General features: G+C 52.4%; 1 protein-coding gene across 4 annotated transcripts in view; it reads left to right on the plus strand.

Annotated features, from left to right (window-relative positions):
* The first annotated feature begins 204 nt into the window (after positions 1-204).
* Positions 205-25182, plus strand: part of BCL9L (BCL9 like) — a 47600-nt gene continuing 22622 nt past the window's right edge. For 2 of the 4 annotated variants that reach the window (XM_066606065.1, XM_066606066.1), the window contains exons 1-2: positions 205-558; positions 22730-23025. In XM_066606065.1, the coding sequence (XP_066462162.1) occupies positions 22773-23025 (253 nt within the window). In that variant the 5' untranslated portion in view covers positions 205-558; positions 22730-22772. The remainder of the gene's footprint in view (positions 559-22729; positions 23026-25182) is intronic. The other 2 variants (XM_066606067.1, XM_066606069.1) reach the window with 1 other exon arrangement.

Here is a 25182-nt window from a genome sequence, read left to right on the forward strand (position 1 = left end):
GTCCCCCGTCTCTCCCCTCGGCCTCCTTCTGTCCCCCGTCTCTCCCCTCAGCCTTCTCCGTCCCCCGTCTTCCCCCCCGGCCTCCTCCGTCCCCCGTCCTCCCCCCGGTCTCCTTCGTCGCCGTGTCCCAGGTGTGCGGGAGGAGGACGGAGCGGCGGCGGCGGCGGAGGAGGAGGAGGAGGAGGCCGGCACAGGAGGAGGAGGGAGCAGGAAGCAGTTGGAGGGGAGAGGCTCTTATTTTGACAGCGGCTCTCGCAGCCAGTGTCTTCCCACCTCGGAGTGCAGAAGCCCCCGGAGCGGGGTAATCAGTCCTGCGGGGAGGGGGATCGTCCTTGCCGGGGTCCCCCTCCGATCTCTCCCCGACACCGGGCAGCCCGGTTACATGCCCGCCGTGCCCTGCAGCTCGGAGGAGGGGGCAGGATGAGAGGGGGCACCGTGCTCGCCTCAGCTGCGGCTCCCTCTCCACCGAAGCCCCCGAGCTGCGGCTGCTGAGGGGAAGCTTCCCTACCGGAGGCCGGAGACCCAGGATGGGAGGCCGCGGGGGAGAGCAGTGAGGAGGTAAGCGGCCAGGTGTGGGCACCGACAGCCTGCCATCTGCTCTGCATGTAGCAGCTGTACCCGGCCCAGCACCCATCTGTGCCAGCCACCCCTGATTGTACCCACCTGTGCCAACTTACAGAGGCCCAAGGCACCCCCTGATTGTACCTACCTGTTCCGATCCAACAGATGTGCCAGCCCCCCCTGATTGTGCCCACCTACAGAGGTGCCAGCCACCCCCTGATTGTACCTATCTACAGATGCATCAGCCAACCCCCGATTGTACCCACCTATGCCCACCTACAGATGTGCCAGCCAACCCCTGATTGTACCCACCTGTGACCCCCTACAGATGTGCCAGCCCCCCCTGATTGTACCCACCTGTGCCCACCTACAGAGGTGCCAGCCACCCCTTGATTGTACCCATCTACAGATGCGCCAGCCAATCTCCGATTGTGCCCACCTACAGATGTGCCAGCCAACCCCTGATTGTACCCACCTGTGCCCACCTACAGAGGTGCCAGCCACCCCTGATTGTACCCACCTGTGCCCACCTACAAATGTGCCAGCCACCCCTGATTGTACCCACCTACAAATGTGCCAGCCACCCCTGATTGTACCCACCTACAGATGTGCCAGCCACCCCTGATTGTACCCACCTACAGAGGTGCCAGCCACCCCCTGATTGTACCCATCTACAGATGCGCCAGCCAACCCCTGATTGTGCCCACCTACAGATGCGCCAGCCACCCCCTGATTGTACCCACCTCTGCCCACCTACAGAGGTGCCAGCCACCCCTGATTGTACCCACCTGTGCCCATCTACAGATGTGCCAGCCACCCCCTGATTGTGCCCATCTACAGATGTGCCAGCCACCCCCTAACTGTGCCCACCTACAAATGCGCCACCCACCCCTGATTGTACCCACCTACAGATGTGCCAGCCACCCCCTAATTGTACCCATCTGTCCCCACCCAGAGAGGTGCCAGCAAAGCCCTGATTGTGCCCACCTAGACAGGTGCCAGCCATCCCCTCATTTTATCCACCTGTGCCCACCTACAGAGGTGCCAGCCATCCCTTGATTGTACCAACCTATGCCCATGTACAGAGGAGACAGCCCCCCCTGATTGTAACCACCTCTGCCAACCTAGAGAGGTGCCAGCCACCCCCTGATTGTACCCACCTGTGCCGACCTACTGATGTACCAGCTACCCCCTGATTGTGCCCACCTACGGAGGTGCCAGCCACCCCCTGATTGTACCCATGTGTGCCCACCTACAGATGTGCCAGCCACCCCCTGGTTGAACCAACCTACAAAGGTGCCAGCTACCCCCTGATTGTACCCAGCTGTGCCCACCTAAAGAGATGACAGCCCCCCCCGATTGTAACCACCTCCGCCGACCTAGAGAGGTGCCAGCCACCCCCTGATTGTATCCACCTGAGCCTACCTACAGATGTGCCAGCCACCCCCTGACTGTACCCACTTGTGCCCACCTACAGAGGTGCCAGCCACTCCCTGATTGTACCCACTTATGCCCACCTAGAGAGGTGCCAGCCACCCCCTGATTGTGCCCACCTAAAGAGGTGACTGCCATCCTGATTGTACTTGGCCCAGCACCCATCTGTGCCCACCTAGAGAGGTGACAGCCACCCCCTGATTGTACGCACCTGTGCCCACCTACACAGGTGCCAGCCATCCGCTGATTGTACCCGGCCCAGCACCCATCTGCTTCTACCTAGAGAGGTGCCAGGTACCCCCTGATTGTGCCCACTTACAGACGGGCCAGCCATCCCCTCATACCTGGCCCAGCACCCATATGTGCCCTCCTAGAAAGGTGCCAGCTACCCCCTGATTGTACCCACCTGTGTCCACCTAATGAGGTGCCAGCCATCCCCTGATTGTACCTGGCCCAGCACCCATCTGTGCCCAGCTATAGAGGTGCCAGCCACCCCCTAATTGTACCTGGCTCACTGTCCACCTGTGCCCACCTAGGGAGGTTCCAGCCATCCCCTGATTTAACCCTTCTGAACCCACCTACAGAGGTTCCATCCATCCCCTGATTGTACCTGGCTCACCACCCATCTGTGCCATCCATCCCTTGATTGTACCCACCTGTGACCACATTAAGGTACCAGCCATCCCTTGATTGTGCCCACCTACAGAGGTGCCAGCCATCCCCTAATTGTGCCCACCTACAGATGTGCCAGCCATCCCCTGATTGTAACTGGCTCACCACCCACCTGTGCCCACCTACAGAGGTGCCAGCCATCCCCGATTGTGCCCACCTATGGAAATGTCAGCCACCCCCTCATTGTACCTGGCTCACCACCCACTTGTGCCCACCAAGGGAGGTGCCAGCTATCCTTTGATTGTATCCACCTGTGCCCACCTACAGAGGTGCCAGCCATTCCCTGATTGTTCCCTTCTGAACCCACCTACAGAGGTGCCAGCTATTCTCTGATTCTACCTGGCTCACCACCCATCTGTGCCATCCATACCCTGATTGTATCCATCTGAACCCGCCTACAGAGGTGCCAGCTATCCCCTGATTGTACCTGGTTCACCACCCACTTGTGCCCACCAAGGGAGGTGCCAGCTATCCTTTGATTGTATCCACCTGTGCCCACCTACAGAGGTGCCAGCCATTCCCTGATTGTTCCCTTCTGAACCCACCTACAGAGGTGCCAGCTATTCTCTGATTCTACCTGGCTCACCACCCATCTGTGCCATCCATACCCTGATTGTATCCATCTGAACCCGCCTACAGAGGTGCCAGCTATCCCCTGATTGTACCTGGTTCTCTACCCATCTGTGCCATCGATCCCCTGATTGTACCTGGCTCACCACCCATTTGTGCCCACCTACAGAGGTGCTATCCATCCACTGGTTGAACCTGGCTCACCATTCATCTGTGCCCACCTATAGAGGTAACATCCATCCCCTGATTGTGCCCACCTACAGAGGTGCCATGTGTTCCCTGATTATACCTGCTTACTACTTATCTGTGCCCACCTAGAGAGGTACCATCCGTGACAGTGAAGCTACAATTGGCATGTGCGTTGCTGCCATGCCGTCCGGTGGTGGCTGTAGATCGCTATTAGTACCGTGTGATTTGTGGCGTTGTCGCCGTGTGTCGTGCTGTCACGTGGGACCGTATATGTGCCTGTTTACATCTTGCCTTTTCTCTGTTGTGTTCTTGCAGCTGTAACTGCGCCGCTCTCACCCGCGTGTGAACAAAGGCTGAGGGCCACATTGACAGACAGTGGCTACCTGGGGTTGTGCTCAGCGTTGGGACTGCTGACAATACCCAGAATGCATCAGTATCTCTGGAACGGCATCAGCACTGGGACTGTTGACAGTACCCACAATGCATCAGTGTACTCGGCGCTGCATCAGCGTTGGGACTGTTGACAGTACCCACAATGCATCAGTGTACTCGGCGCTGCATCAGCGTTGGGACTGTTGACGGTACCCACAGTGCATCAGTGTACTCGGCGCTGCATCAGCGCTGGGACTGTTGACTGTACCCAGAATGCATCAGTGAGGTCGTCCTATCGGTGACATTATGAGTACAGGAACTGTTTTGCATACAAGGAACTATTGTTCTGCATACAAGGAAGTGTTGTTGGGTGTCGTGTCTACTTGTAGGCCTGGAACTCCATGATCCACGTGATCGCCTCGTCTGGTCGTCGTCATCGCAAACCATTTTATTTACATTTTAATGAGATAAGATGGTGAAGCGTTCGGGCAGTGCCATGAATGTGCGCGGGCGCAATACAAATCGTGCATCTCGGGACGAGTGATGGTGGCCAACATGACATCCAAGCCGTGTCTTGGGCTCCTACAGGCCATAATGGGTCGTGTACAAAGGGCCACTGTAAATCTGAGATCACTTGGGAGAAAATAAGGTGAAAGAGCAGTTTTTCAGGTGTTTTGTGTTAACGGGACTCCATAGATTGCTGTAGATTACAATGTATCGGCCAGCCGGCGGGGTAATTTCTGCATTGATGAACGCGCCCCGTGTGTCGTAGGATCCGGCGCCGACATCACCGCTCACATTCATGTCCTTCTTATTTTCATTGTCATAAGAAACTCAAGAAAATCCTATTACTTTTCTTCCCGTCCTCCAGTTTTTGAGGAAGCCTTGCGGTTCGGGAATGCAGCAGATGAGTAGACTTGTCAAGAGCCCCTCAACCAATGACGGGGGATGAAGGGGACAGCCGGCGTGTTTCGGGGGATGAAGGGGGCGGCCGGCGTGTTTCGAGGGATGAAGGGGGCGTCCGGCGTGTTTCGGGGGATGAAGGGGGCGGCCGGCGTGTTTCGAGGGATGAAGGGGGCGGCCGGCGTGTTTCGGGGGATGAAGGGGGCGGCCGGCGTGTTTCGGGGGATGAAGGGGGCGGCCGGCGTGTTTCGGGGGATGAAGGGGGCGGCCGGCGTGTTTCGGGGGATGAAGGGGGCGGCCGGCGTGTGTCGGGGGATGAAGGGGGCGGCCGGCGTGTTTCGGGGGGATGAAGGGGGCGGCCGGCGTGTTTCGGGGGGATGAAGGGGGCGGCCGGCGTGTTTCGGGGGGAGGAAGGGGGCGGCCGGCGTGTTTCGGGGGGAGGAAGGGGGCGGCCGGCGTGTTTCGGGGGGGGGAAGGGGGCGGCCGGCGTGTTTCGGGGGGGGGGAAGGGGACGGCCGGCGTGTTTCGGGGGGGGGGAAGGGGACGGCCGGCGTGTTTCGGGGGGGGGGAAGGGGACGGCCGGCGTGTTTCGGGGGGGGGGAAGGGGACGGCCGGCGTGTTTCGGGGGGGGGAAGGGGACGGCCGGCGTGTTTCGGGGGGGGGGGGAAGGGGACGGCCGGCGTGTTTCGGGGGGGGGGGGAAGGGGGCGGCCGGCGTGTTTCGGGGGGGGGGGGAAGGGGGCGGCCGGCGTGTTTCGGGGGGGGGGGGGAAGGGGGCGGCCGGCGTGTTTCGGGGGGAGGAAGGGGGCGGCCGGCGTGTTTCGGGGGGAGGAAGGGGGCGGCCGGCGTGTTTCGGGGGGAGGAAGGGGGCGGCCGGCGTGTTTCGGGCGATGCTACAATTGTTTGGACCAGATCTCTTCAATCAGATAATACAGGCTAGAGCGGTCGGCTACTTTGACAACAGCAGGCATCTCGCAGCTAAACATCCGGTTGTCATAACCAGCGTGTGATGCCATCCGAGCCGCAACCTCTTTCTCCAAACAACCAGACAGGGAGTGTCAACAAGTCGGTCACAGAACACACCATAGACAGTTGGTGGGATCAGGGGTGGCTAGTGAAATCGCGCCAACATATTCCACAGCGCTTACAAGACGGGGAACCGATACAAAACCCCAATTCCAAGTAGTAATCAACTGAAGGAGACCGATAATGGGGGGATACAGAAGGTAAAGTGGCTGAAGATGTGCCTGGTATGGCGGGGTGGAGATGTGCCCGGTACGGCAAGGTGGAGATGTGCCCGGTGTGGAGAGTGTCAGATGCTATACACATAGACAATGGTCAGGCCATATAGCGGCTGATCGATGTGACTGGAGGGGGCGATTGATGGCGGCTGGTAGGGATTGCAGTCAGTAGATCAGGGAGCATGTTATCAGGGGGTACAGAGGGGTTTGGTTTAGAAGATATGGTATGCCTGGTACTGTAGTATCTTGTCTCCACTGGAAGATAGGGGCTGACCTGGCTTTGCTGGAGTTAATGTCCCCTGTCAAGCCCCTAGCTTTCGATTGGCTGTTTGTGTTTGCGCTATTCCGTCCCCTAGCTGTTCAGTGGCCACAGTCACTTACCGGACTGAAGTGCTTTGGCGTGGGTGGAGAGTTAGTGTTAGGCATGGTTGTAGCTGCTGCTGTCCTGCGCTGTGAGTTTTACATGGCGCCGCCCTACCATCTCCCCTGCCTGTGGCCACTGAATTCTGTGTGTCGGGGCTGGTGGTCCCACTGTCACTGTTCCCGGCACTGGCCTCCCTGCTCCGACAGTTCCCCACTTCCGCTTCGCTGTTGTCGGATGCTGCCGCTAGAAGCTTTGTCATGGATATCTGGCTCACAGCTCCGTCCCCCTGCCGGGCCTTAGGCGCTGTTGTTGGCTGCAGCGTCTCCACGGTGCTGATTCTGCTCCTGCCGCTGAAAACGCTGTCACAGTCAGGGGCATTGTAGGAAGTAGCGACCAGCAGCTGCAGCCAATTAAATTGTGGGCATTCATCTTGTTTCCACCCATGGTGGAGACAAGATACAACAGTACCAATATGCCTCCCTGAAGAGGTGCGTTTTTAGAGCATGCCCAAAGTTTTGTGTGTCGGGGATTGCGCGGATGGTTTGGGGTAGCGCGTTCTAGAGAACTGGTGCTGCTCTGGAGAAGTCTTGGAGGCATTCGGGTTAAATGGGCACTCAGGCTGATTTCGTTGCCGGAGTGGAGGTCGTGGGCTAGGTGGTCGATTGAGATGAGGGACACAATGTAGGGCCGCCCGGTGCTATGGATGAGGGATACAATGTAGGGTGGCGCGGTGCTGTGCATGAGGGATACAATGTAGGGCGGCGCTGTGGATGAGGGATACAAAGTAGGGCGGCGCGGCGCTGTGGAAGAGGGATACAATGTAGCGCGGCGCTGTGGAAGAGGGATACAATGTAGGGCGGCGCGGCGCTGTGGAAGAGGGATACAATGTAGGGCGGCGCGGCGCTGTGGAAGAGGGATACAATGTAGGGCGGCGCGGCGCTGTGGAAGAGGGATACAATGTAGGGCGGCGCGGCGCTGTGGAAGAGGGATACAATGTAGGGTGGCGCGGTGCTGTGGAAGAGGGATACAATGTAGGGCGGCGCGGCGCTGTGGAAGAGGGATACAATGTAGGGCGGCGCGGCGCAGTGGAAGAGGGATACAATGTAGGGCGGCGCTGTGGAAGAGGGATACAATGTAGGGCGGCGCTGTGGAAGAGGGATACAATGTAGGGCGGCGCTGTGGAAGAGGGATACAATGTAGGGCGGCGCGGTGGAAGAGGGATACAATGTAGGGCGGCGCGGTGGAAGAGGGATACAATGTAGGGCGGCGCGGTGGAAGAGGGATACAATGTAGGGCGGCGTGGCGCGGTGGAAGAGGGATACAATGTAGGGCGGCGCGGTGGAAGAGGGATACAATGTAGGGCGGCGCGGCGCGGTGGAAGAGGGATACAATGTAGGGCGGCGCGGCGCGGTGGAAGAGGGATACAATGTAGGGCGGCGCGGCGCGGTGGAAGAGGGATACAATGTAGGGCGGCGCGGCGCGGTGGAAGAGGGATACAATGTAGGGCGGCGCGGTGGAAGAGGGATACAATGTAGGGCGGCGCGGTGGAAGAGGGATACAATGTAGGGCGGCGCGGTGGAAGAGGGATACAATGTAGGGCGGCGCGGTGGAAGAGGGATATCAATGTAGGGCGGCGCGGCGCGGTGGAAGAGGGATACAATGTAGGGCGGCGCGGTGGAAGAGGAATACAATGTAGGGCGGCGCGGCGCGGTGGAAGAGGGATACAATGTAGGGCGGCGCGGCGCGGTGGAAGAGGGATACAATGTAGGGCGGCGCGGCGCGGTGGAAGAGGGATACAATGTAGCGCGGCGCGGTGGAAGAGGGATACAATGTAGGGCGGCGCGGCGGAAGAGGGATACAATGTAGGGCGGCGCGGCGGAAGAGGGATACAATGTAGGGCGGCGCGGCGTGGTGGAAGAGGGATACAATGTAGGGCGGCGCGGTGGAAGAGGGATACAATGTAGGGCGGCGCGGCGCGGTGGAGGAGGGATACAATGTAGGGCGGCACGGTGGAAGAGGGATACAATGTAGGGCGGTGCGGCGCGGTGGATGAGGGATACAATGTAGGGCCGCGCGGATGAGGGACACAATGTAGGGCGGCGTGGCGCCATGGATGGCTTTATGGATGAGGTTGGGGACTGTGAATTGTATTCTGTATTTGACGGGCAGCCAGTGCAGTGACCGGACAGGGCAGAGGCGTCCGAGTAGTGGCTGGACAGAAAGATGAGCCTGGCTGCCGCATTCAGGATGGATTGGAGGGGGGAGAGTCTGGAGCGATCAGTAGCGGGTTGTAATAATCGAGCCGAGAGTGGATGAGGGCAACAGTGAGCGTTTTTAGCGCGTCCACAGTAGGAAAGGGTGGATTCTTGCTGTGTTCTTGAGGTGCAGCTGACATGTTCGGGCCAGAGATTGGATACAGGGGGTAAAGGAGAGATCAGGGTCAGATATAACTCCAAGACAGCGGGTGTGCTGGGAGTTATGTGGTGCCACACACTGAGATGGAGATGTCAGGATGAGGGCGGTTAGTGGAGGGTGGAAACACCAGCCGGTCAGTTTTTGAGGGGTTCAGTTTTAGGTAGAGAAAGGACATAGTGTTGGAGACAGCGGACAGACAATCGGTGGCGTTCTGGAGGACCAGCGCTGTGATGTCACGGGAGGAGGGGTATAACTGGGTTACGTCAGAGTAGAGATGGTACTGAAAGCTAAATCTCTTGATCGTTTGTCCAATATGGGCTGTGTAGATGGAGAGGAGGGAGCCGAGGACCGAGCCTTGGGGGACCCCAACAACAAGTGGAAGAGGAGGGGAGGCGGCCGAGGATTGAGTCCTGGGGGACCCTGACAACAAGTGGGAAGAGGAGGGGAGGTAGAGCCAGCAAAGGAGACACTGAAGGAGCGGTCAGATAGGTAGGAGGAGAACCAGGAGAGAGCAGTGTCCTTTAGTTTTCCTGCAGGCTGTCTTCTACTTTCTTTCCCTAAAGCGTTGCGCCCTCGGCCTCCATAAAGCCACGAGGCACAGATCTGTGATACGACGAATGGAGAGTTCTGTGGGCCATATCGCACATTTGTTGCCTATCTTATATGGGAACTGTGTTAGTATCCATCGCATACAGTGTCTCCCCGATGGGACATGGATTGGCTATGGCTTTGTAATACAGACCCGTGTGGTAACTGTATCCTCACACAGGCGCTGTTCCATGGCATCTCGGGATGCATCTTTAGGTCCTGTTAAACATGGCCTCATTACAGCAGATTTAGGAGGAAAATATCAACATGTATCACAAGCAGATTTTGCCACAGATTCATGGAACATCTCAAGCACATGTGGGCTTAGCCTTAGTTATCGCGTGTAACCTGGGGGTTGGCGGCACAAGTAATACCCGCCAAGACAGTGCATGCTACTGTGTAGATTCTGGACTGGTCTTGGACGCCTTTCTTGAGTGTAACATTACATATTCTATTGCTGATTGCTCAGAAGGGTCGGTGATCCGGGGATTACTCCGATAAACTTCAAGTCAGGAAGAAATTTATTTCCCTTAATTGAGGAAAATTGGCTTCTACCTTATTGTTTTGGGGTTTTTTTTTGCCTTTTTCTGGATCAACAAATAATGTGTTTGCATAAATACACACACCCTAAAACTAATACTTTGTTGTTCCCCCCTCTTTGACTTTAAGACCGCATTCAGTCTTTTTTAGGTCGGTGTCTATCAGCATGGCACATGTTAACTTGGCAATCTTTGCCCGCTCTTCCTTGCAGAAGTCCAAATCTCTCGGTCAGGTCACCCACAGATCTTCGATAGGGTTCATCTCTGGGGGCCGTTCTCTTGGTGATTTGTCTGTCTGCTTTGGGTTCTTGTGCTGAAAGGTGAAATTCATCTTCAGCTTTTCAGTGGCCTTAAGGTTTTTGGCCAACATGGACTGATATTTGGGACTGTTCATAATTCTCTCCCCCTTAACTAAAGCCCCGGTCCCAGCAGAACAGCCTCCACATAATGCTGCTCCCACCATCATCACTGGGGGTCTTCTGGTGATGGCAGTGTTGGCTTTACACTGAATATCCCTATTGGAATTCTAGTCAACAAGCTCCTGCTCGGTTTCATCAGACAGGACACGTTCCCCGCAGACTTCTGCAGATGGGATGGAGGTTCTGGTAAAACATGTCCGGGCTTGGATGTTCTTGTTAGGCTCCCGTCTCCCCCCTCCCCCACAGCCCAGACGTGAAGAACACGGGAGATGGTTGTCACATGACTACACAACCAGGACTTGTCAGAAGCTCCTTTAGTGTTGCTGTTGGACTCACAGAACAATGTACTTCTGGTCTTTTCATCACTTTCTGAGGGACGTCCAGTTTTTGGTGATGTCTCTGTTGGGCCATTAACCCCCTTCTTGCTGACGGTCTACCCTGTGCCCCATGGTATATGTAATGCCTTGGACATGCTTTGGCCCACTTCTCCTGACTGACCCCTTCCCACAATCAGACCCTTTTGATGTTCTGTAAGATCTTTACCGGCCAACTAAGAAAATGTCAGGAAAATCCTCCTAGAAAAGCCGAACTTTATATGGGGGACCCAAGAATCCCTGTAATAATGGCAGCGGAGTGCTCACTGCTATCTATCAGGAGGTTACATGTGATTGGCTGATTCTGGACACAACCACACCTTCATATATAAGGGAGTGTGAACACTTATGCAACCGCATTGTTTTAGTTTGATTTTCCCACCCTAAAAGATGTCCGTTTGCCCTCTATGGATTGCACAGATAACGGGTCACATGGAGGGAAGAAATCGGAAATGATTCATCTTGGTCAGACTTCTTAGCATGACAAAAGCCTGTTATTTTCCCGGCGTGTAGAGTCTGATCGGAGCTGTTCCTACTGGTGACCGCAGGCCTGTGGGCCGACCATTCTAGGGGATCTGTGAGGCTCTGGATTCGGGTCAGTAGATCCCGTCAGGCCAAGATACTTGTTTGTACTCTGGGCGTATTAATGGCCACGTAACACGCTCTTGTGGTGTTGGCTACAAGCTCCGTCCAAGGGGGCCAATACAAGGTGCGACCGAGCCGCATAAACTGCATGCGGATTGGCTCTAATTGCTGTACTTCATCTGTACTTGGCGTGAAAGCGTGGCAACTAGTGGTAATCTGCATGCGGATTAGACTCTGTAGCATCACGGTCCTGGATTATGGCTGAAGGGCATCAAGGTTTGCTTTGCTCCTCCGGACCTGGATGCCTTGTGATCATTGAGGGCACAATGAATTCTAAGGTGGATCAGAACATCTTACAGGAGGATATAAGGGCGGCCGTCGGGACCTCAAGCTAAAGACATGTTGGATGATGCAAGAAGACAACAACTATAGAATGGTGGAAAAAGATTTGTGTTTTGGAATGTTCAAGTCGGAGTCCTAATCTTAACCCTATGGAGTTGCTGTGGCGTGACCTGGAGAGGGCTGTGCACACAAGGCATCCCAGAAATATTGCTGAAATTATTTGCAGGGAGGACGGGTCTAAAATTTCCACTAAGCGTTCTGCAAATTTTATTTGTAGCTACTGGAAACCTTTGGTGGAGGTGATTGCTGCTACAGAGGGATCTACAGGTTAAGGCGTCTCACACAAGCGTTTTCTACCGCCACGGTATAACGCTCCCATTGATTTCAATAGGGCCTTGCAGACATGCGCTCGATTGCGCCCTGCTTGAGTATAGTGCTGTCATTACCACATTAGCTTCAAAGCAGAAACCGTCTGCAGCACTCCTGTGACGAGGACCGTGCGCTGCAGATACCGCCGTCCCAGGGGCACCACTGGGGTTGTGTGATCACACTTTCTTTCTTCTTGCTTCTACTACCGTTATCTGCATGTGAGCTGGTGGCGTTCTAAGGCCCCTTCCACATGGGTGACAGCGATATTGCAGCTTTGTACATGCGATTTTTGTAGCTTCAGTGATGCTTTTTCTTCGCAGGCGTCGCTGCTACGTGTTTTTTTTTTTTTTCCTCGCGCAAGAAAGTTTATAGGACTTTCTAATGTTAACAATGCAAATATGCATAAAACTTAAAGGGGCAGTAACTCTTCATCTACTAGTTTGTATTAGTCTCATAATTCCTTTATCACTGTAAATCACATTCGCCGTGGCTGCCGCTCGGCGTCTCCCTTCCAGCTTCTTTGCAATCCACTTTCTGTTAGGTACAGAGCTTCTGTAGTAACAAGGACGTTTCCACAGCAACAGGGGGAGGGGCTATCTTTGCAGGTGGCTCCCGTGCACTCGGGCTGCAGGCTGACAGATCTGCAGACACTGTGATAACTCCCTGTTTCAGTATGTTGCTGTCTGTGGGCACACATTACGTACACACAGAATGTCTCTTAATGCCTGGTGGTCCTGCAAAAGCAGAGGGGTGGGCATTCAGATTGGACCAGAGACAGTGCAATACAGCATGAGGAGTAAGGGCAAGGAACTCGGGACAGTAAACTACTGGCAGAATACTAGATTTGGTACACGCCCCCTCCCTGACAGCGGATTACAAACAGCAGAAAAACAGGAAAAATTGGGAAGAGCACCTGAAAATCAAAACTTACAGACCTGAAAGCGGGTGCCGGAGATGAGGGGAAGGAGGTCCAGGGGTGGTATTGTGGAAAACTTGTATCGGTGGGGGTCTCTGTGCTGAGCGATTTCATATGAGAAGCTGCAGCTCTTATAAAAGCCCCCAGCCCTCCTGGTTCCGGGTTTTTTTTCCCACTCTCTTAACCCCTTAGTGACAAGTCTATTTTTTTTTTTTTTTTTTTCGCCTTAACTGATCAAGCCTCTGTAGCCAGGCCGCCGCTGTCCATGAGCCCGCACAGCAGATAGGCCGGTGCTGGAGCTCGTAGTGACGCCGGTCACGCTAATTGCCTACAAGACTGATCGCCAGGAAGGAACGCGCCCAGGATTTTGCGCAGACTTTGCTGCCGTTGTGGTTTCTGCCACGTTCTTCAGTGAAAGCCTTCTGAAGTACCAAGATGTGGTTTGGCGATCTCCGTCTGTCTCGGCGCAATCCCTGTGCCAGCCCACGCCTCACCAGGTAGACCCCCAGAGTTAACCCCTTCCCACTGTGGCGCTTTTTCATTTTCTTTTTTTGTTCCCCACCTTCAAAAATTGTGACATGTTTTTATTTTTCCAGTGACCGACCTGCATGAGGAGGAGGAGGAGGAGGTTCTGGGGTGGGTCATATTGATCAATGTTACTATTAAAGGGGTTGTCCCGCGAAACAAAGTTGGGGTATACACTTCTGTATGGCCATATTAATGCACTTTGTAATATACATCGTGCATTAATTATGAGCCATACAGAAGTTATTCACTTACCTGCTCCGTTGCTGGCGTCCTCGTCTCCATGGTGCCGTCTAATTTTCAGCGTCTAATCTCCCGATTGGATGCGCTTGCGCAGTCCGGTCTTCTCCCTTCTGAATGGGGCCGCTCGTGCTGGAGAGCTGCTCCTCGTAGCTCCGCCCCGTCACGTGTGCCGATTCCAGCCAATCAGGAGGCTGGAATCGGCAATGGACCGCACAGAAGACCTGCGGTCCACCGAGGGTGAAGATCCCGGCGGCCATCTTTGCAAGGTAAGTAAGAAGTCACCGGAGCGCGGGGATTCAGATAAGTACTATCCGTTTTTTTTGTTTTTTTTAAAACCCCTGCATCGGGTTTGCCTCGCGCCGAACGGGGGGGGCTATTGAAAAAAAATAAAAAAACGTTTCGGCGCGGGACAACCCCTTTAAACATATTCGGCACTTTCTTAGTGGGGAGAAATGAAAAATAAATGATTCAACACGACTGTTTTTGGAGGGTTTAGCTTTCACGACGTTCAGGATGTAGTAAATCTGCCGTCTTTATTCTGTGGCGTGATTACGGCGATGTCACACTTGTATAGTTCTTTCTCTAATGCAGTACAACTTGTATCTTATATATAAATCTACCCCTTCTGTCTCCGCCTTCTGCCCCCCAGGACTTCCTCTTTTCTCTGGCGGGCGGGTTGTGTTGGGGCTTGTTTTTGGGGCGCACACGACTTTTAGATTGCTCTTTCTTCAGTATGGGGGCATTAAACTAGCCGTTCTGGGACTGCAGATAGATTTGTTCGGATGGCCGTTACCGTGGGGGTTTAATCATGGGGTATCTTAATAATCTCGGCTTGCGGATGCAGTGAGACCAAATTTTTTTCTTTCCTATTTTTCATGTTTCATAAGACAACTGGGAAAGGGTCTTTTAAAAACTTTCAGCGCCTTTTTTCCCTAATATTTCCTTAAACTTATGTAAACTTCTTATTGTTAGTCCTTGGACCTGTGACCGTTCGCTTCCTCATACAGTATAAGGCTATAGCATGGTGCTGCATTCTAACGCAGTCTGACAAGACATGCCGCACTTGGTCATGGCAGCCCTTGTTACCCCCCCCCAAACTCCCGGAACAACAAACACATTATGGAGAGGGGGGGGGGGTACATGCGGGTGCCCAAAACATTGATTGGGGCATTTAAATGTTGCAGTCGGAATAGTAATATGTTGACCGCCGCGATCGGTGTGAACGCCTATCGTGTAAGTAGTGGTCTCGGCTCCCAATCCCGCTCCTACAGAGATGCCCGCTGTGTGCCTTACAAGTATGGCAAATGTTGGGAAGGGGTTAAGGAGACGGACAAGATGATGCTAGGCCTGTTCCCGCTACCGCATCCCACGACTCTCATGATGGATTCCACTAGACGAGGATTAGTAAATCTGCCGCAGCGTGTGAAACATTACTGCTGCTCTCACTGCTCAGAGCTCTGATTTACTAATTTTAGGTGGAATTCTTGTAATTTTTCCACTACTTGGTGTTTTTTGCATAGATTGGCGGCGCGGTGTCGCTGACGCTGCAGCCTGTCCTCCTGGCACGCGGGGCGATGTGTGTGTGACGCCTTGTATCATGTACAACAGGAACAGTTTGTTTGCAGGATTTTCTTCTTAACATCCTTGTTGTTTCTCAATCCTCCTGCTGTTGACTGTTGAATTCTACGGACAGCTTGCCAACTCGCAGAGAACACGCAGACTAATGGAAACTAACCAACACTGGTGCAGATTCCTGAGCTCAGCTTCCAAATTCTCTTTTGCTCTTATGCATTTTGTCAACTAATGTGTGACCGTTCTTAAGGCCCATTAGATGGGACGAATGTTGGGCAAACAATGGCCGCCCCTCTTCCCTGTGTGTCCTCGCTCACATGCTGCTGCACGGAGCTAGTATCCCTGGCTCACATCGGGGGGCTGCAGGAGATTTCTCTCCTTGCCCCTCTCCATTGCCATAACACAGCGGCCGTTCAGTACTGAATGGCTGCTATTTACACTGAGTGATCAGCTCATCGCCTGGACCTTCCAGAGTCCACTGTTGGCCATGTTATTGGGGCGTGTAAGCTACCTGGTGTGTGTGGGGCCGCCACGTTCAGGGAGCCCTCGTAAACTGACAGAACGTGGACAACGAAGCCTTGTACGAGCTGTGAAGACCCCTTGTTGATCCAGAGGAAACCAAAAAAACCTCAATGAGGCAGAAGCCAATTTAGTCCATTTTGGGGGGAAAATTCCTTCCCGACTCCATAATGGTAGTCGCAATAATCCCGGATCAACCTCTGATAGTTCCTCCCTGACCGTAAGACCCGGATCACCAACCCGCTGGTCACCTAATGTCTGTATCCTGTAATAGAAAGACATCTAGTCCCTCTTAACCTCCTCTATGGATCCTGCCATCACCACGTCCTCAGGCAGAGAGTTCCACAGTCTCACTGCTCTTACAGTAAAGAACCCCTTTCTGTGTTGGTGATGAAACCTGCTTTCTTCTAGACGTAGCGGATGCCCTCTTGTTACCAACGCAGTCCTGGGTATAAACAGATCCTGGCAGAGATCCTTGTATTGTCCCCTCATGTATTTATACAGAGTTATTTGATCACCCCTTAGCCGTCTATTTTCCGGGGTAAATAATCCCAGTTTTGGTGCCTCTCTGGGTATTCCAGTCCCTTCATTCCATGTATTAGTTTAGTTGCCCTTCTTTGTACCCCCTCCAGCACTGTGACATCTTTCCTGAGCGCCGGTGACCAGAACTGTGCGCAGTATTCCATGTGAGGCCTGACAAGTGCCTTATATAGTGGGGGGATAATGTTCTCACCCCTCGCCCCCTATACCTCTTTTACTGCACCACAAGACTTTATTAGCTTTTGCAGCAGCTGACTGGCATTGGTTACTCCAATTTAGTCTACAGTCCACTAATACCCCCAGGTCTTTTCCCTAGCAGTACCCCATTTAGTGAATATTGGTGACATCCGTTTCTCCTGCCCATGTGCAGAACCTTACATTTATCCACATTGACCTTCATTCGCCATTTCCCCCCCCCCCCCAAGCCCCCAGCTTATCCAGCTCCGTTTGTAGCCGCACATTGTCCTCCTTTGTATTAATTGTCTTAGTTTTGTATCATCTACAAATACTGATATTTTGCTGTGCAGCCTCTCTATCAGGTCATTGATAAATATATTGTACAGAATGGGGCCTAATACTGAACCCTGTGGCCCCCACTAGCGACTGTGGCCCAATCAGAGTATGAGCCATTTATTACCACCCTCTGCTTTCTATGGCCTCGTGTCCACAGGTGGATTTTTGCTGCAGAATCTGAAATGGACATACCGCTTCGGATTCTGCAGCAATAACCCTCCGCATGCTATAAAAAAATGATTTTTTTAATGCACCGAGCGGAAACCACTTGCGGCACACTCCATTTTACTTTGGTTCCCACATAGACGGTTTCCATTGAAGTCAATGGAAGCCATCCGATCCACGGCCCATTGCGGACAAGCCGCGGATTCTGCGGGAAAGTAGGAGTTTAAAAAAACTGTACTGAGCACGCCGGCACGTCCGCACACATCTGCAGTACAGAAAAAAGAAGTCACAGACAGGTACGCAGGGTCGCCAGCCGCGGGCACAGGTGGAATCCGTGTGTGCCGGTGGACATGAGACTTATCTCTGAGCCAGTTCTTTACCCAGATACACACGTTCTGAGGAATCTGTATAATGACCAAGGAGCAACGGTAAGAACAGACCATGGAACAACAGATTGGTTTAAGATTGGGAGAGGAGTACGACAGGGGTGTATAGTCTCACCCTACCTAGTCACCTTGTATGCAGAACACATCATGTGACGAGCCGGGCTTGATGAATCCAAGGCTGGAGTTAAAATCACTGGAAGAATCATTAAAGGGGTTGTCTCGTGGCAGCAAGTGGGGTTGTACACTTCTGTATGGCCATATTAATGCACTTTGTAATGTACATCGTGCATTAATTATGAGCCATACAGAAGTTATTCACTTACCCCTCCGTTGCTGGCGTCCTCGTCTCCATGGATCCGTCTAAATTAGCTGTCTTCTGGCGTTTTTAGATGCGCTTGCGCAGTCCGGTCTTCTGCCTGGTGAATAGGGGCCGCTCGTGCCGGAGAGCTGGTCCCGCGTCGTCATTGTAGCTCCGCCCCGTCACGTGTGCCGATTCCAGCCAATCAGGAGGCTGGAATCGGCAATGGACCGCACAGAGCCCACGGTGCACCATGGGAGAAGACCCGCGGTGCATCGTGGGTGAAGATCCCGGCGGCCATCTTGGAAAAGGAAGAAAGAAGTCGTCGCAGAGCGGGGATTCGGGTAAGTAATATATATATATATTTTTTTTTTTAACCCATCCCTTGGGTTTGTCTCGCGCCGAACGGGGGGCCTATTAAAAAAAAAACAAAAACGTTTCGGCGTGAGACAACCCCTTTAACAATCTTAGATATGCAGATGATACAACTATGATGGCTGAAAGCGAGGAGGAGCTGAGGAGCTTTATTACCAAGATGAGAGAAGAAAGTGCAAAAGCTGGGCTGCAGTTAAACATCAAAAAAAACAAGATGATGGCAACCAGATTGATTGACAACTGGCAAGAAGAGGGAGAAAACATGGAGGCAGTGACAGACCTCATATATCTAGATTACTGCAGCCAGGAAATCAGAAGACAGTTACTTCTTGGAGGAGAGCAATGACCGATCTCCATAAAATAGTCAAGAGCAGAGACCTCACACTGACAACGAGGGTCCGCATGGTTAAAGCAATGATATTCCCCATAGTAACCTATGGATGTGAGAGCCGGACCATGAGGAAGGCTGAGCCAAGGAACATAGACGCTTCTGAACTGTGGGGTTGGAGGAAGATGCTGAGAGTGCCTTGGACCGCAAGAAGATCAAACCTGTCCATACTGGAGGGAAGGAAGGACTTGGCCACATAATGAGAAGGCGGGAGACCTTGGAGAAGATGCTGATGTTGGGGAAAGTGGAAGGCAAAAAGAAGAGGGGCCGACCAAGGGCAAGATGGATGGACGATATGGGGCTTACCAAGGGCAAGATGGATGGATGATATGGGGCCGACCAAGGGCAAGATGGATGGATGATACCCTCCAGGTGACGGACTGGACCTTGGAGGAGTTGGGGGTGGTAACAGCCGACAGGAAGTGGGGTGGTCCACGAGGTCACCAAGAGACTGAACGAATAAACAACATGATCCATATCCACATATTCTGCCATTTATTATATAGAATATTGTATATTAAAATCTTTGACCTCCTCCCCAAATATCTTGACCTCCCAGTAGATTCCTGTGATTGGATTGGATGAGCCCCTGAATGCTTTCTACACAATGGCCATGGACAAATCATGGAAACTCCCGTTTAAGGGTTCCCAGACACATTAGATTTTAGTCGTCCAAACCTGCCGACAGCAGTGGGGCCGGCCAGCTGTCTAGTGTGTGGGGGCAGCTCTGGGGAAAGAAGGATCGGGGACCGTGAATCACAACAGTCCAATGTATTCCCAGGAGATAAGCCAGTGCTAGAGTGTCCGGCTGCGACTTCCTTAAACACACAATCATTCGGTTGACGGTTGATAAATATGTATGCGCAGCTTAGAGCGACACTCTGGGCCTGGAGAAACAAAGATGGCTGCAGCGCTTGTCTTGAGTATCGCCGTGTAGAGCATGCATCGGTAGTCTGACATTACACGCTGTTCTGGCCGGACGGCACGACTCGTGAAGGTGAAGTGTCTTATATGAATGCGTTCAGCAGGCAGAGGAGCTGCGGCACTGCTTCTCCAGGGTCGCTTTAAGTTTCTTTGGGGTCCTCTATCCCATAAGGCCGCCTGCCAACTCTGTTTGTTTTTGTTTTTTTAAAATCTCTTCTTTTCCCGCGTCATCGCGTAGTGATGACGCGGAATCCACGAGCTTTCTGCAGTCTGCTTCCATTGCGAAATAGAGCATGCTGCGATTTCTCCTCCACAAGCAGAAAATGACAATCTATTTCCGCTCGTAGAGGAAATCGCATTTTGCCGTAGCATGCTATGGGCGTTATTTGCTGTGAAATCCAGAGGTGGACGCCTGCTCCAGATTCCACGCAACTAATCCGCCCGTGCGCAGCCGGCCTAAGTCATGGATGCGAATCTCTCCTCTCAGCTCAGAGTTCGCTCACGGCGCCACAACTTGCAATCTCTGACCTTGTCTGGTAATCTGGATGATCCCATTCATACAGTTTATCTAGTAGTGGTAAATCAACTAATCTTGTGTAGAAGCTTTGCTTTGTATGTAAAACAGAGCCTTCATATGGTGATAGTGCCCCCGCCCCCCCGGAGGGCCTTTATATGGTGATGGTGGTGGCCCCCGGAGGGCCTTTATATGGTGATGGTGGTGGCCCCCGGAGGGCCTTTATATGGTGATGGTGGTGGCCCCCGGATGGCCTTCATATGGTGATAGTGCCCCCCCCCCCCCCGGAGGGCCTTCATATGGTGATGGTGGTGGCCCCCGGATGGCCTTCATATGGGGGTGGTGGCCCCCCGGAGGGCCTTCATATACAGCCCCAATTCTAAAAAAGCTGTGCCACTATGTAACTTTTAAGGGAAAAACTACAATGATTTGGAAATCTCATGTAATCCTATTATATTCTCCTCAGAACACATCGAGGGGGAGACCTGTTTTCCATTTCATTCTCAAAAATGTACTCGCTTAGAAATACCCGGCAGCAACACCTCTCACAGCAGTTGTGTCGGGGCCGAGTTTGCCGTTGCGTGGCATCCCCTCCTCTGGTGAGGAGTTATGGAGGGGGATGTTGTCCCATTATAGTGTGATGGAGGATTCTGGCGTCTCATCAGTCCTCGGTCGTCTCTGCCGGAGTTTTCTTTTCATATGATGCGCCCAATGTTTCCTGTTGGTGGAAGGTCCGGACTGCAGGCAGATGGCCCACCCCGGACTCCTCCTGTGAAGCCATGCTGTTGTGATGGATGTAGTATATGGTGGAAGGTCTGGACTGCAGGCGGCCGGTTCACCCCGGCCTCTTCTCCTGTGAAGCTGTTGTGATGGATATAGTATATGGTGGAAGGTCTGGACTGCAGGCGGCCGGTTCACCCCGGACTCTTCTCCTTTGAAGCTGTTGTGATGGATGTAGTATATTGTGGAAGGTCCGGACTGCAGGCGGCCGGTTCACCCCGGACTCTTCTCCTGTGAAGCCATGCTGTTGTGATGGATGTAGTATATGGTGAAAGGTCCGGACTGCAGGTAGTCGGTTCACCCCGGAGTCTTATCCTATGAAGCTGTTGTGATAGATGTAGTATATGGTGGAAGGTCTGGACTGTAGGCGGTCGGTTCACCCCGGACTCTTCTCCTGTGAAGCCATGCTGTAGAGATGGATGTAGTATATGGTGGAAGGTCTAGACTGCAGGCCGTCGGTTCCTCCCGGACTCTTCTCCTGTGAAGCCATGCTGTTGTGTTGGATGTAGTATATGGTGGAAGGACTGGACTGCAGGCGGCCGGTTCACCCCGGACTCTTCTCCTGTGAAGCTGTTGTGATGGATGCAGTATATGATGGAAGGTCTGGACTGCAGGCGGTCGGTTCACCCCGGACTCTTCTCCTGTGAAGCCATGCTGTTGTGATGGATGTAGTATGTGGTGGAAGGTCTGGACTGCAGGCGGTCAGTGCAGCACCCGGATTCTTCTTCTCTATAGCCATGCTGTTGAGATGGATGTAGTATGTGGTTCAGCATCGTCTGAAATATACAAGGTCTTCCCTGAATGAGACGTTGTCCAGATGAAGCAGATTATGTTCTACAACCTCTATATGCTGATTAGCATTGACGTGTGCGCTGGCCATGCTATAGACAGTAATGCCACCCCATACCCCTAGAGGGGCAGAACTGTTTGCTGATAACAAGCTGGATGGTTCCTTCCTCTCCGCATCTGTGGTTTCCAAAAATAATTTCACATTTCGGTTCATCTGACCACAGAACGGTTTGCTTTTTGCCTCAGTCCATTGTAAATGAGCTTTGGCCCCGAGAAGACGCCGGCATTTCTGGATTGCGTTGATCTTTCTTCTTTGCATGATGCAGCTGTAACTTACATCCGTGGATTACATGGAGAACTGGGTTCACAGACAGCGATTTCTTCCCATGCGGGGGTTACATTACAGAATCATGCCTGTTTATAATGCAGTGAGTCCTGAGGCCCCGTAGATCTCCAGCATCCGGTACTCACCGTCGGCCTTGTGCACATGCGTTTCTCCGGAGTCTCTGCTCTTTTGGTGATATCGTGTCCTGTAGATGGTGGATAATCTAAGTCTTCACAATCTTATGTTGAGGAACATTTTTCTGAAATTGTCCCACAACATTAGCTGCGGCTTCTCACAGATTGGTGAACCTCCGACCATCTTTGCCTTTGAGACACCTGGCCTCTCTAACAGGCTCTTTGTATAAAGTCATGTGACTTAGTAGAAAATTGACCCTCCAGCTTGTTTTTATTAGTTTCACTTACTTTTCGAGCCTTTTGCTTTACCCACCCCAACTTTTGTAAGATGTGTTGTTGCCATCAGTTTCTAATTTTTTAAAATTTCTATTTTTTTATGGAATAGCAAACTGCCCCCCCCCCCCCCCCAATTTGTGTTCTGTTGTGAATAAAATATGGTTACATGAGATTTCCAAATCATTATATTCTTTTTTTTTTTTTTTTTTTTTCTTCTTCTTTTGCATTTATTTACATTTTACACAGCATGCCAACTTCTTTGCATTGGTTTGTAGTAATAGTAGCCTCCACGGTGCTATCCTACAGTAACAGGCGAGCAGGTTGTCTTCCTCCCCCTGCAGCCGGCATGATGCAGTGATGTCATTGCACCGCCTACAGCCAGTAAGTGCCAGGCAGGGAGCTGATGGCTGCTGAGGACGGGGAGTGCGTTGGAGTGTGTGTCTTACCAGGTGATCGGGGCTTCCTTGTCGCAGTCAACCCCCCCCCCCCCTCCCACCTACTGCGCCCGATGCGCTGCCGATTCTACACTAAATAGTTTATAGAGTTAGCGTGACTTTTAATGGCTTGTCGGTTACTAAGAAGGGTTACGGATCTCTGCTCTGTTTCTCCAGGTCTTTGACGTCCCTCTTATCCGTGTAATTCTTTGCCAATCAAATGCACTCTGAAAGCAAACTGAGCAATCATGGGAAGACCTCGAGCAACGGTGGCCAACCGCAGCCTGCAAATGTGAGCCAAGGATCCAAAGGGACCGGGCTGCTTGGCCCCAAACCCAATCACATGTCTCCAAGTGGGCTGAAAACCACTCCAAGCCAGGGTCCGAACCATGGGAACGGGCAAAGAGAGCCAGCCGCACAGGTAGCAGAGCTGAAAGAGCCGGGACCACCCTCCGTGGACCCCGAACCAAAAGGTAAGTTGTCCAACGCCTCGTTACTTCTTGTCTTGATTGTAATTAGTATTGACTCTTAAGGCTTAATGTCCACCTGCGGATCTTATTTGCGGAATCCATGCGGATTGCCGCCCATAGAAATGAATGGGGCTTCTGCAAATGATTTTAGGTCTGCAAGTTTGACTTCCGTGTATTTATTTAGTGTCCGCGCGGATCTAAAGTTGCAGCCCGCTCCGTTTCATTGTGGATTTCGCGCGGACGTAACTCCATTCATCTCTATGGGAGCTAGGGATCCGCCGCGATCCACAAATACATTGAAAAGCTTTTACAGATCCACAGCGGATTTGAAGGTTAGAAGCAATCAGGGAGGTGGGGGGATGGGCTGGGAGGCGGGATTGCAGATTATTGCCATGAGGAACAACCCCACAATCCTCGATCTCCCGCAAGCATTTAAAAATAATTTACAAGCGTTTTCTAGCTGATCCGCAGCAGATGTGCTGCGTGCCGTGGACATCCGGCTCCCTCACACAGGCCTTTGCAACGCTTCATTTACTGCAGATTCCACCCGGTTTGAGCAGCGCTGCCGTGCGTTATGCCAGCGTTTTGGCTACGTTTTCAGCACAGCTAGAAATGCAGCCAAGGCTGCTAATAAAAAGAAAAAATCAATAGTCCCCTAGCAGGTGAAGCCGCTGCCCCCGGCGCTGCTGTCGGGACCTTGTGAAGCCGGCAGATTGCTGTGATTGGCTGAGTGACAGCCAGCTGAGCCAATCAGCGTTCATTGAATGGCTGTGATTGGACGCATCGAGCGCTGGCTCTGATTGGCTCAGCCGGTTGTCACTCAGCTGACTCAGCCAATCAGGCAATCTCTCGCTGAAGGTGTGGATGTAGAATCTCTGTTACCAGCGCAAATTCCTCTGAAGGTTGACGAGCCCTGAGAGCGCCGCCGGGGACAGCGACATCACCTGCAAGGTGAGTAGTGATTTTTTTTTTTTTCAAATGTGACTCGGGCGTGTAGCGCTGCCAGAAGTGCAACCCCATTTCAGTGTGCGCCGCAGGACTGAAAACTATCAAAAATAGAGCATGCACAGCGTTTAGCGCTAGACGCTGTACAGAAACGCCTGTGTAAGGGCGGCCTTAGAACGTGCCCTCCTCATCACAGACTACGGGGGCGCACGTTTCCCCGTCTCCTGCGCTGCAGAACCAATAACTGCTGCACAAGATCCGCGCTGTCCCGCTGCCGACCTGCTTTTTTTTTTCTTATGACATTTTTTTACTCCCCACTTTTAAATGTTTCTGGTGGCGCAGTCACACGGGGGCCGCGACGCGCAGGGCGAGCCGTACATCTATATTCTAGTAGAATCTATTGGGAATGAGCGCCTTGGCCTTTAGGTTTCCAGGATTTATCTTTCTTTCAGCTGATATTTTGTACTTGTTATGGTAATAGTCAATAAATACACTTAAAACTTGAAAAAATTCCATTTTTTTGGGAGAGAGGTTTTTTTTTTTTTTTTTTCCATTTAAATTGCATTCTGTTGCCATTATTTGACCCCCATAACATCTATTTTCCTATCGATTGGCCATTCTGGGGGTCACCTTGTAGTTTTCATTGGTACCTCTTTTGATCACTTTTTATTCAATTTATTTCCTGGAGACGGGGGCCAAAAAACCCGCAGTTCTGGCATTGCACTTTTTTTTCTGACCTTTTCTACCATGAAGGTTTAATAAGGCCATATTTTAATAAAGTAGATTATTACAGAGGCGGCAATACCAATTTTTTTTCGGATAATATTTTTTAAATTTACAAATAATAAAAAAAAAAAAGAAGTCTGCAGGAGGCTGGAACTGGGGGTCATCTGATCACCTGTACAATATACTGCAGTAATTCATTGCAGTATATTGTAGATTTAAAGGCATTCTATTTCAGACCTGGGGACTTCACAGCGCCTCCGGCTGCTATAGTGACTAAACGGTCTCATTGCAGGTGAGCCGCTCAGGTGACAGTGGGAGAAATGACATCATCACCTAAATCGGTGGTTCTCAACCTTTTTCAGCCCAGTGCCCTCTTTAGCTATTGGGATGGTGGCCAGCACCTCCCACGCCTTACTAGCTTAAAGCCAGTCAAAGATTACCTTGTTTACAAAGTTAAAAGTACAAAATAAAATACAGAATACATTTTTT

Source organism: Eleutherodactylus coqui, chromosome 6 (genome assembly GCF_035609145.1).
Source record: "Eleutherodactylus coqui strain aEleCoq1 chromosome 6, aEleCoq1.hap1, whole genome shotgun sequence".
Classification (NCBI taxonomy): Eukaryota; Metazoa; Chordata; class Amphibia; order Anura; family Eleutherodactylidae; genus Eleutherodactylus; species Eleutherodactylus coqui.